This window comes from Rhipicephalus microplus, chromosome 8, assembly GCF_043290135.1.
Source record: "Rhipicephalus microplus isolate Deutch F79 chromosome 8, USDA_Rmic, whole genome shotgun sequence".
Lineage (NCBI taxonomy): Eukaryota > Metazoa > Arthropoda > Arachnida > Ixodida > Ixodidae > Rhipicephalus > Rhipicephalus microplus.
In genome coordinates, this window is record NC_134707.1 from 95,961,334 (window position 1) to 95,973,601 (window position 12,268).

The following is a 12,268-nucleotide window of genomic DNA, read 5'->3' on the forward strand; positions in this document are numbered from 1 at the left end:
GTGGTTGCTTGGGCGAGTTGGTACTAAATGATGCACATAAAAACAGCGCCAATAACGAGGTACAAGAAAAGAAGGAGAGAGAGAGAGCGGCACTGACTTACAAAAAGATTTGTTTGCTGGAACCATGCATTATATACTTGAGCAGTATCTAACAAAAAGAGAAATGACAAATCAAACAAAACTGTATTCACCTAACAACCTAGTAATCATCGTGATAGCGCGCTATGAACATCACGTGTGCCAACGTTCTGAAGAAATTTTATTTCTTTTTGTGATAGAGCAATTGAAGGCCTGCTGACACATGCAATGCGCAGCCTTTCTATTTCTGCAGCTTCATAAGTTTTCGGTATCATCTGGTCCCGATTACGCCTTCTTTTGCGAACCCTCCCTTTGAGCAGGGCCCCACCACATTTGTAGGGTGGAGTGTGTCATGCTAGCTACATTGTTCAAATACTGTCTATTCTTTACCCCAACGTGTAAATGGCTGGGTTGTGATGTCGGTCCGGGTTCACTTAGGTTCAATGAAGATAACTGGCAACCATAAATGAATATTTTCATTTGTTCAATATTATTTCAGTGCCACTACTAGTAATACTAGTATGAGTGATGATTATTTTTATATTATTGCTAATATTAATATTAAAATCAGATATAAATACTTTTTGTTCATTCCAAAAAATGTCTCCGAAAAGATAAGGTACCCCTCTTTTTAACCCTATCAGACGCTATGTACACACTCATGTGTACCACTCATTCTCGTTATTTGCAGAATAGAGGATTAGAAAGAGCAGGATATAAGGTACATTATATGAACGCTCCTCCTCAATTAATTTGTCTTCATTTAGCCTCCTTTCGCAGTGTACTGATACTTATGATCACTTTTCTGAAGGCACTACCACGTTTGACGAGTAGTGCAATGGGCAAGCATTGTGAAAATAAGAAATTTTCTTGCTCACAATTGGCATAATGAAAATCGAATATGCACTACATATCTGGCCTCACATTAGATTCTATTAACGCCAAAAGCAAGCATCAATTACTTCGGAATAAATAGATATTTAATTGCATCCTAACCTAAACGAGTTATATTGACACACATAGATTCCACAACTATCTCATTATTTTTGTTGCAATACAATATTGAGTACCTTGAAGTAACTTTGTAATAATTTGACACATTTACAGACATTTATTAAAAGTTGGCGTCAGAAAGGGTTAATCGAAAACACACATTTCGTAATAACGTAAACAGATTCCTCAGATAACATAACTAAATGATTTGCTGTGCGGGCCAGCACCTTCCGGAATAGATTCAAGCGCAAACGGACAACACTAAAAAAGAAAAGACGAGGACACGAGTGTTGTCTGCCAACCAGTTTTATCTAAAAAAATACATGAGAATATAAAGATTGGTACCCCGAAGGTGCGCCGGCACACACATTAAGTGAGAAAGATGACAAAGCTTATCCTAAATTGTGCTCGATCAATTGTAACTCACTCACTCACAAAAGTGCCAATGTTTGGCTAACACATGAGTCGTGTATGGGCTGTAGTATGTGCCATATTTAACTAACAATTTGGTGTGTCAACTAAAGTGCATGTGAACATGGCCCTAGCTTATAAATGATCGGTGCACGTTCCATATCGCGCAAGGAATGGGAAATGTTTGTAAGGTGAGAAGAAATGTTGTTAAACCCCAAGAAGGGAAATTGAAAGAGGAAAACGACAGGATAGAGTGCGCCACCGCATCATCAATGAAGGTTTTCTTTCACACTATGTACGTCAAGCAAGCTGTGTGTTTTGGACTCGCTCGCTGGATTCCATGCCGACCGGTTGTACTCCCGCGACCTCCGACGAAAGTGCCACTCTGGCGGACAGGCTCGCCCTGCGCCATCGCCTGACGCCGGCAAGAGCTCCCGCTGAGTGGTGCCCCGTCCTCGGATCTTTCGACCGTGTCCGCATCTTTCCTATCTCTTCTTTACTTCTTTATGTCACTGTCGCTGGCCTCATCTCTATCGCTATTCTTTTTCTATTTCTATTCCTTCTAATCTCTCCTTACCCCCCTCCCTCTTTAGCCACTGTTGAGGTGTCGCACTATGAAGCAGACAGTTACGGCGCTCACTTTTATCTTCGTTTCTTTCTTTTAAAATCACTTACTGGGTCACCAGCGCGCGCTTTCTTGTGAACGACAGGATCGCCGGAAGGGCGATAAACCACACCGCCATCATTTTAAAAGAATTCACTTTCACTGGAACTGCGCACGTATGTGTCAGGTCTGCTGCTTATGAGAAATATCGGTTCAAAGCGCGCTGTGTTTGTTGTACCGACCAAACACTGTTATTCTCTAGACAACTGGAAGTTAAAGTGCGTGTTATACTGTCGTACGAGGGAACTATTTTTTACCAGGTGCTATTGGTTCATCAATTAGTAATTGTTGGCTATTGTGGTATGCGATAAACAGCACCTCATGTTCCTCTATGAGATATCTGCCGAATTTCTGCGCAGTAATGCTAATGAAATTATACCATTTGTGCAGTTATATAAGTAAACAATATCTACCTGTTTACATGCATCTACAGAAAGGCGCTTTCTAACAACATGTGATCACTACTGCATCTGAATGAAACACTGTGCGTGAATCAAAATGCGTGTGATATACAGCACATACGTTAAACAATCCTGGTAATATTGACTCCTGCCCTGTGTCCTGTGAGCGTTTCGGACCTGTACCCATAGGTATAAATCGTCTCATATCCTTGTGAAATAAATCCTGGAGGAGAATATATGTTCTTAACGCGGTGAAGTCTGGCACCGCCATATGAAGGATCAGTTATATACCAATAGCATGCCTTTCACATGGGTATGGCAGATACCTATACATGCGACTACTGCGGAGCTGGAGTGACTATTGAACACGTCCTGTGCCACTGTGCTTGCTACGACACACAGCGATGCCAGCTCCGGATGGTTTTGAATCAACTTGACTCCCGACCATTTTTTGTGCAGAAGATTCTAGGACCTTGGGCATCTGCCTCAGTTGCGCAGAAAGCGACTAAAGCACTCCTACTTTACTCAAAGTCAACAAACCTGAGCGACCACCTGTAGACTGTGTGTGCTCCCCCGAGTGTGCTCGTGATTGTGTGTACCTTCTTATCTCTGTACAACCTCTTTTTTCGCCTTCATCCTTTCCCCAGTGCAGGGTAGCAAACCGGATGTGCGTCTGGTTAACCTCCCTGCCTTTCCTTGCATCTTTATATCTCTCTGGTAGTGTCTGAAAAGGGGCATGCGAGTAGTTCAGCAATCTCTTCACTTCTTCACTTCTCTTTATTAACTTAAAGACCCCGGTTAGGCGGTATTACATAACGGGTGGGTTAGCAAGTGTGGGATGTAGAGAGTGATCTTCACAACGAACAATATGCAGTTATGTTCTCCGCAAAAGGTGATGTACGCGTGATGGATGCATTGTCACAGGGGAGGCCATTGCATTACGCTGCTGCACGAAAATATTCTGATGCGGCAAAGACAGTAGTGGGAGCAGATGTGCGTGTGAATGATGAAGGATGGTTAGTTCGGTGAGAAATGCGCGATGATGGGATGATGGGAGGAGCTTGATTGAAAGAACTGTAAGTAATTTGTGAAACAAAGACTGGAAACGAGGTGACGCACACCAAGATCAGTAACAATAATTTCACGCTTTAGGAATGATATACTTCTATCATATCAGTGAAAATGTATGAACCTGGTGGAATGATTTCGTACAGAATCCGGCTGGTTAATTAGGTATGCCTGGTGTGCGCTTTAAATAGGCACTGTATACTCTAGTTTTGATCGGATGAGGGATTTGCAAGCGAGAAGTACTATGTCTAGGGGTGCGTAACACAAATAACGTATTAGATAACCAAGGCACCTGTTCGCGGGTGATATATAGTTGTTGATATGTGCGTTCCAGGAAAGGTTAGATGATAAGGTGACGCCTAGGTATTGAAATGATTGAACATGTTCAACAGTGGAATTAGAGATTAAGTATGAGGATTATAAAAGGTGCCGCTGGCGATTAAACGAAACGAGTTTGCATTGAGTGGGAATAAGCATCACGGGCTAAAGATTACACCACTCTTGCACAAGATTAAGGTCCTGATCTAAGGCAGTTTGATCAGCGATGCTAGTAATTGTGTGGTAGATGAGAAAGTTGTAAGCAAATGAACTACTATTATACAATACATGGATGGTAGATCATTAGTATATATTAGTAAGATGAAGGGTGAGAGTCTTTTCTGCTGAAGAAAACAGGGTGTCATGCCATAAAGCGCATTACTTATGCATCTTGAGATGCGAAGCAGCCCTTTGACTCACGCGTGTAACGCCGTACTTATGTGCGTCCGTACGAACACGCCACAACGCGTCCACCTCACCGTAGTAGTTGGAGCAGCGCTATGCAAGTCACGTCGCCGCTACGCATTGACGTAACGCTCCTCTTACGTGCTTTCTTCACAGGAGCACGCTGACGCCCCTCTTTTACTCACCCGCAGCATGCTCGTTGCAGCGCCCACAGCTGCCGGCTCCTCAGCCTGCTCGCAACACATCCCTCTTTCGCTTCACCTACCACACCACCCGTCACGTTCGACCGCACGTCGAGTGTACCCCTCTTTCCACTTGTTTATCTGCGATAAATCTTACACGAAACCCAATCCGCCACTGCGTCTCTGCGTTTCGATAGATATGTGCGGTTTAACGCCCCAAAACCACCATATGATTATGAGAGACGCCGTAGTGGAGGGCTCCAGAAATTGCAACCATCTGGGGTTCTTTAACGTGCACCCGAATCTGAGCACACGGGCCTACAACTTTTCCGCCTCCATCGGAAATGCAGACGTCTCTGCGTTTCAAACAAACGTTTACTCGAGTAAACTGCACTAAGCTTCGCTTCAAACCGTTCTTCCAGCACCCGCATCGACGCCCATTCGAACGGGGTCGACGCCTTGCGCCCCACTGCTGCTTCGCATGCCATCAGAATTCTCTTCGGGGAGATGGTCCATAGTTTTTTTTTAGGGGCGAAGCTCCTTATGGCGTGGCTTGTGCGTCCCTCGTAGTACGTAAGCACCAGTGGCACATACCCGAAATAGGTATAACATTTGACCTCCAAGGTGGTGCCGGTGAGAGATTTCTTCTGTGCGTTGTTTAACAATAAAAAATAGTGCTCAATGTACATGCCAATGGCTACTAATGGGGATTGAGAGACAGGAGCATTCGGCTTTTAGTCAACGCGCACGCTGCGATCCTCATTAGCAGCCAATAGCATGTACATTGAGCACTATCTGACAGGAAAAGGTTGCTACGCTATACTCGCTGGGCGTAACTTCCTTGGTTTTAGAAAGGTTTAGCGAGCGTTGGGCCGCAGTGCCATGAATACAGTGAACTAGTATATACCATGAACTCAAGGTGGTTGAAGGTGGGAAGTAGACCCGAAGCGCAAGCCGTAAGAAAGTGTGCGTGTGCCACCTCTCGTTTAGTCCTTGGAATGTCCACTGAATGGCGGTGCTTCTATATGGGGAATATATCATAAAAAAATGCGAGATTGTGGGACTTGGAGTGTTGAATAGATGGACGAACGGACACACAGACAGATGCATGGATGGAACATGAAAGGACGCAGGGGCGGATGCATGAACGAACGCAGGGACGGGCGCATGAACAGACGCATGGACGGTCACACAGACGGACGCATGGACGGACGAATGCTGCGCCCCACTCTCCATCATTCACTCCGTAGATATGCTGCCATTCTTCTCTTTCTTTTTTTCGAGGAGCTATGATTATGAGTATGTGGATTACACACCAATATGGAAAAATAACAAAAAAGTTAGAGGGTTCACGTCTTTTAATTAGAGTAAGCAATCAAAACATGTTACATTTCCGGTTCCAAACATAGAGTAAAACTGCTTCTCAGTTTCGGGCATACTGTGCAGCTACAGATTGAGATTGTATTCAGTAATCTAGCTTTTATGATATGTGGCAGTATATAAAAACAGCATGATTTATGCGCATTCTGCAGGTAATTAGAAAGCTCACCAACACACTACTTTCATATTGCTATGAAATACGTGCCTCCGATGCGATGTCTGAGAAAAAGCGTAAAGGGAATGCATTTTAATGCCAGACGATTCAGCGCTACAAGTCATTGTGCCGTTGAATCTGCTTAGTTTTTTTCATAATTTTGTGCCCATTTCATTTTTATTCCACTCTCATAAGAATTACTTAATTAATCACTGCAAAATGCAAGCGCCTGGTTACACTAGCGACAATCTAAGGTCGCAAAACAACAACATGATCACGAAGGACACCTTACCGAAGTGCTCCTAAATTTTGACGATATGATGTTGTCATGCAGTACCAACAAACCGAAATACCTGCAGTCAACTGTATGTCAAGAGTCATTCAGTTGATGATGAATAGGTATAAAGTACACATCAGATTGTTTTTCATTTGTTTTTGTTTTTCGCTCGAAGTAAATTCAGTCATTTCACTGATCGTAAAGTTTGATAGAGAGTGTCCTTTTCATTGAAATGTGTTTCATTTTAGGCTGAAAAAAAAGCAGAAATGGAGACAACACTCATTGCTGGGCCAGCTTGCTTGCATGTTTGCTTGCTCGCTTGATCTTTCCTATATAGCTTTTACCCACTTCAGGGGATTAGCTATAAAACCAGTGGTCAATATACGGGAAAATAGACTTCACGTGAGAAAAAAATGAGAGATATTCGGTGGATTGCTGACTATAAAAATGTTTATTTTATTTTATTGTTCTAATGCGGTCTTTGTCTTTCTATCGCTCCGACTGCGCGCGCGCCAAAGACCGGTGTCACTCTTAGACATCACACACGACCGTGACGGTAAATGAGCCGGGCATCGACCTTCTAAGCGCGTCCTTCGCACCATCTTACGGGTGTTAAAGAGGATGTCGAAGTAGGTCCGAGCTCTGCGTAATGTGTATATAATTTGTGTATGAAAATTATTCGACCCTAATGTCGCTGAACACAGTACGTAGGCCGACTAGTTTAACGCGATGTGTGGGGAAGCTAGCAGGAGCGGGTTTTTTTTTTATAACTAGTGTTGCAATTCTGAAAATGTTGCGATTACATTATATTTTATTATGGCTCAGATATATATATATATATATATATATATATATATATATATATATATATATATATATATATATATATATATATATTTATATGTAGCGTGCGTATGTTTGTGTGTGTGAGTGCCTGTGTGTGTGTACGTAACGTAACGGTGCCGGGAAAAGAAACCAGCCGAAAACGTATATTATAGCCTATTCCGAACAAAAAATGAATGGAAGAAAAGTAAGACAGACAAAATTCAGTAGGTCAAGCTCTTCGACGGGCTAAGCAATGCCTAAATGTTACTACACCAGGAATGTCCTGAATCCAATGCGATTATGAAGGATCAATGAAGATGTTGAATTATCAAACGTTTTTTTTTACATCCAAGAAGATTGAAATAGTGATAACAAAGTACCGCCTCAATGCGACGTCAAAGCTGTATTCGGACCGTAATTTTATGACGCCTGAGCGGCTGGTTCTGCTGCCGTAAAAGGGTTTACCTCTCACTTCAAATATTTGCGGTATATTTAGTCAGTCAATAGTAACCATTTTCTTCAGTTTGCACATAAATATTTAAAAATATCAGGGATTCCAGGGTTTTTTTCAAAATTGGTGCTCTAGTATTTAAAACGTTTTCAACGTCTACAACGTAACCACTATAACTATGACAAATCAGTTTGTCAAGACATCCTTTATTAGTGCGATGTTTTTATACCACGGTTCCTGCGAACAATCATGAGAGAAGTTGTTATTAGGCTGGCATATACTAGAATAATGTTTAGATTAACAAAAACATTTTACGTCGTGGTCTAGTGTTGAAACGTTTTCTAAAACAGCTTAGTATTCATCAAGCGCTTGAATTGCAGGCACTGGTGAAAAAACAACGTATACGCTTCACCAGATATATAAGGATTGTGCTATTGTAAACAAGACAAAGAATACAAAAAGAGGAGGTAAGTACCGTATACTAGATCAAAATTAAAACGCGATATGTGAAGGAACTCTGCGTGAAAATATAATTGTTATTACAAGCACACAAAGAGGCTCCTTTAGCATTAAAACGTGGGAAGGATTTTATGAGATGTACATACATCGTGGCAGTGGTGTTCGTGGACACGCACAATAGCTTGTTTTATTAAACGGCTACATAGATATATCGGCAGTTGTCAAAAGAAGGCCTCTCCTCATGCGCTAAAGATATACGACAGGTCGAAGAAGCATGACTGAATATTACGAAGTCAAGAGATACTTCTTAATGACATCGTCGCACTTTCACGTGGTAGTACAAATGAGTACAAAGGTGTACTGGGCCTTTACTTTTTCACAGACAACGAAGGATTCTTTTTCGCTAAAAGTTGCCTGTACAGCACAACAACCTCGAACATTGCCAAATTATCTGCCTCCCTACGCCTGAGCAGCACTGCAGTGCACACCTCATTTGTGAAGTGGTGTTCTACACAAGCTTGATGAGTATGTTAGTATTACACTCACCATGCTGATTGAAAGGTTCTCTTTAGTTAGAGCCATCAGCATGCGAAAAAAGCGACCTGTAAATGTTGTGTGGACTCGTGACCTCGAATGTCTCATACTTCAGCAGTAACAGCATTTATTCCAAGAGTGGCAGCGTTGAAATTTCAGCCGTCAGACTGAAATGGGGGTGCTTTTTCATCTGGCGTTTCTTTGCTATACTGTTGTTTGTGAGAGAATCTTTTTTTCGCGAAAGCGTACATTGTTCTTTTTGGAACTGCGCTTGTTAAGAAAGCGCAATAAGTAGTTTGCATTGATATGACTGTCATTCACTTTCAATTGCAAATCGTCGTTTAATGGCGCAGCGTGAAATATACTATATTTCGAGGAACGTCTGACGTGTACAGCAACTAATCGGGAAATCACATCCACATATCAGATTCTACCAGTGTGAGGAACATTATGTTGCAAGTTTTTTTACGCATCCCATGTCATGATGCGGAGGCTACTGCCAAAGTGCTGCACGAACAGTCAAAGACCGCCTGCGCATAACGGCAGAGAAATCAATCTTGAACTCACTGCAACTAATTAGAAGTTTCGCATAACTTGAACTGAAGGTTCATTGTACACCATTACCATTTCTTTTCCTGGTGCTTGACAACGCAGTTAATACATCTGCTCAATTTTTAACACTTAGAGAGCTCACTAACCTTCCTTATCATGAATTTCCTTTGTCGTCAGGGAATCACACAACCACACCGCACCTTTAGAGACACCGGCAACGCAGGCTGACCTTTTTCTAGAACCACTGGCACAAAGACTTCCTGTTGGATCTCAGAGTGTCTGTACAGACGCAATCAGGCAAAGAATAACTAAGCTGATCAATATATTGCATTGAAACGCGATGCTATGCACTGTGTTCACATGTTCTGGAAAATGATAACAATTCGGAAGTCAGAAAACAGTAGGTATGGACACGCTAGAGCATAAGATGTGTGATTATAAACCGCATTGAGATTACGACACTGATACTGCTTGAGTGTCTGCTAACATTATATAAGTGAAATCATCGGCTACACGGGGGTTGATAATTATGCGTGGCGTGGAAAGGAAGATAAGAGTAGCAGAGAGTATGCTTTATTAAATGGAGCCTTTCTTATACATTTCTAAGGATCCACCTTTGGGCGGTATAATGCTCAGCCCCAAGAAAAACTTTCAAAATTACGTTTGTCATGGGCAGAATTGATCTTCCTAAATGTTTTTCTAACTTTGATTATGCAGAGCATTAAATTGTGACCGAATAAGGATCATAGAGAAAAACAAATCAGAGACAAAACGCTAGAGAATGCCACTTGAACACAAGACACCCAAACAACTATCATAGCGTATCTTGCACAGCACCACAGTTGCGGTGACACGGTGCATACCCCTGCATCAAGCATAAATAGAAGGACTGAATACTACAGTAGGTTAACTTTGATTATGAAAAGAGAAAATTACTATAATGTATTATCGTCCTGCGGTATAAATGTTCTCTGGGTCAAGGTATGTAAATCAGAAACCGCGGCTCTCAGCCAACGTAATTATGAAAAAAACCACACATGTGCGAATTCGTGATTCAGTTTTACTCCCATTACAATCTGATTGTTGCTCACAGAATACGATAATACTAAAAATATACAATAAATAATGATAGACGTTTTTAGACAAAGACGATGCAATGGTACTAGTGCCTCTCAGTGCACTGAACGGTGTCGGAAAACGTATTTTTGTTAGGAAAGCTAATCAATAACTCTGTTTTCACAGGTTACAAGCAAGTATGTGAAGTGTGGGTGAACGATCAGTTCTTTGACAGAAACACCGATGTCCTTAAATTTTGCTCAGAAAATTTCTGGAAGTACTGCAAACCCCATACCCCAAAACAATACTTTATTTCTGAGTGTGACGAAAGAATTGGCAAAGTTATTTTACTCTAGTGAGCAAGGTTACGAACTTATAGTAAATAATATGATTAAGTCTTTTTGTGAGCAATACCTTAATAAAGTAATATGAAGTGTTGATTCATGAAGTATTTACTCTTTTGTAGGGACGTGGACAGAAATTATTCCAGGGAGTTACCTCCTTGAGTTCCCGGGGGCAGGGTGCAGAGATATTTTTTGCATGGTCAATATTTTTTCATTATTTTTCATTATTATTATTTCATTAGAAAAAATGGGGGTCGGGTATGCATGCATATGACGTGCCAACCTCTGGGTACGCCACTGCTTCTGCGGAATGGCAGACGTTTTGTACCGTATAGCTACTCTCGCCCAGATAGAGCAGTCTCGCGTGGCTTATGGAGAGCCACGCTGCGCATTCCCCAAGAGCAGTGATATCACACGTCGTATAGCTGGCGCGCCAGATAAGAACTGGAAGCTCCCTTATTTACGCACTCCTAGTGAACCACAGTTTTATTCGCGTGAACTCGATCACTAGTGCGTCTGTCCGAAGCTGACGTTACTTATACTCTGAGATAGTCGAGTTAAGTCAATTCTAAGTTTTCTATTTAGGCAATTGGGCATAATGCTTGCAGCAAAGTTTCAAATAAGCCTCCATACTTACTGCCCTTTTGAAAGAAATACAGCTGATTTGATTTGAAAAGCTTTAGACACGCCATGATTATTGTCGTATTAACATCAATGCCAGAATATTTTCAAACATTCGTGCCTAATTGAGTAGTTTTTGAAGTTGCGCAGATGATCGGTCGTCGTTGTCTTCATAACAGAATAATATTCTGTGCGTCTTGCTGATTACTAGTGAAAAACACCTACCAGAGAACTGACTGATAGCCTAGAGATTCCTCTATACAATCTCTACAAAGTCATTCGTTACTAGTCCAGTGAGCATTGCACTTTTACATTGTAGCACAGTGGCAACACAGTAGTTCTATACAGAATCTTTCAGCAGGTGGTAACTATAATAGAACAGCGTGGCCAACAGGAGCACAAGAATTGCCACGGTGGTCTATTCACCTCTGGATTTTGGTCTCGCGGGTGACGTTAGCTCGGGGACTGCACTTTCAGCTGCAACGCCGTAGCCGCTGTTCCTTTGAGTAGATTGTTTGCTTCTGATTGGAACGTTTTCAAAAAACAGCCTCGCGATTGACAACTGACGCCTGCAACGAATATTTTTGAGTGCAATGATAAACTTGTCTTAGTACCAACCTAATAAACATGGCCAGGAAGGCCAACGAGCATGCTCAAGCCGCTGACTGCATTGCTGGTACGAAAATGAAACTTGTGTTAGTGTTCCCGCTCGTAATCTGCAGTGTCCTTCGTGCGATACTAATTAGTTCGGGTGCGTCTTTCGATACCTTGATAAACGCGTCTTTATCCAGCACTTAGAAGTATGCAGCAACAGCTTGCGGAATATCGCGGTGTCTCATCGATGGCCCGGAGGTGTACGACGGAGGCTATGTTGTTGAAATCGCAGTCGAGGCCGTCAATGAAGATTGCATCACCATTGCGGATCTGGTCTTGCAAACAAGTGGACTTGCGAACCCGCCAGACAAGGTCTCCATGGCAATCGAGTTCTAAACGAATAATTCTCATTCAGCTTCTATCGGTAAAGAGTGTTCCAAACAATTAAATTTTTTCTCTGCGGCGATTGAGCCCTGCGCAACAGTGAAGTGCTGCTCTGTG

At 42.1% G+C, this 12,268-nt stretch overlaps 1 protein-coding gene and 1 long non-coding RNA gene across 17 annotated transcripts in view; one reads left to right on the plus strand and one right to left on the minus strand.

The window, feature by feature from the left end:
- Positions 1 to 12,268, plus strand: part of LOC119165678 (uncharacterized) — a 91,479-nt gene that overhangs the window by 65,748 nt on the left and 13,463 nt on the right. For 9 of the 15 annotated variants that reach the window (XM_075872375.1, XM_075872377.1, XM_075872384.1 and 6 more), the window contains 2 exons: positions 5,805 to 5,887; positions 7,988 to 8,074. In XM_075872375.1, the coding sequence (XP_075728490.1) occupies positions 5,805 to 5,886 (82 nt within the window). In that variant the 3' untranslated portion in view covers position 5,887; positions 7,988 to 8,074. Of the gene's footprint in view, positions 1 to 5,804; positions 5,888 to 7,987; positions 8,075 to 10,394; positions 10,649 to 12,268 lie in introns of those variants that run through there. The other 6 variants (XM_075872387.1, XM_075872378.1, XM_075872380.1 and 3 more) reach the window with 3 other exon arrangements.
- The window catches only part of LOC142769277 (uncharacterized), a 34,835-nt gene that overhangs the window by 12,731 nt on the left and 9,836 nt on the right, over positions 1 to 12,268 (minus strand). The window contains exons 2-3 of one of the 2 annotated variants that reach the window (XR_012885747.1): positions 6,408 to 6,580; positions 102 to 148 (exon numbers count right to left, since the gene is read on the minus strand). This is a non-coding gene — a long non-coding RNA (uncharacterized LOC142769277). The remainder of the gene's footprint in view (positions 1 to 101; positions 149 to 6,407; positions 6,581 to 12,268) is intronic. The other variant, XR_012885746.1, reaches the window with a different exon arrangement.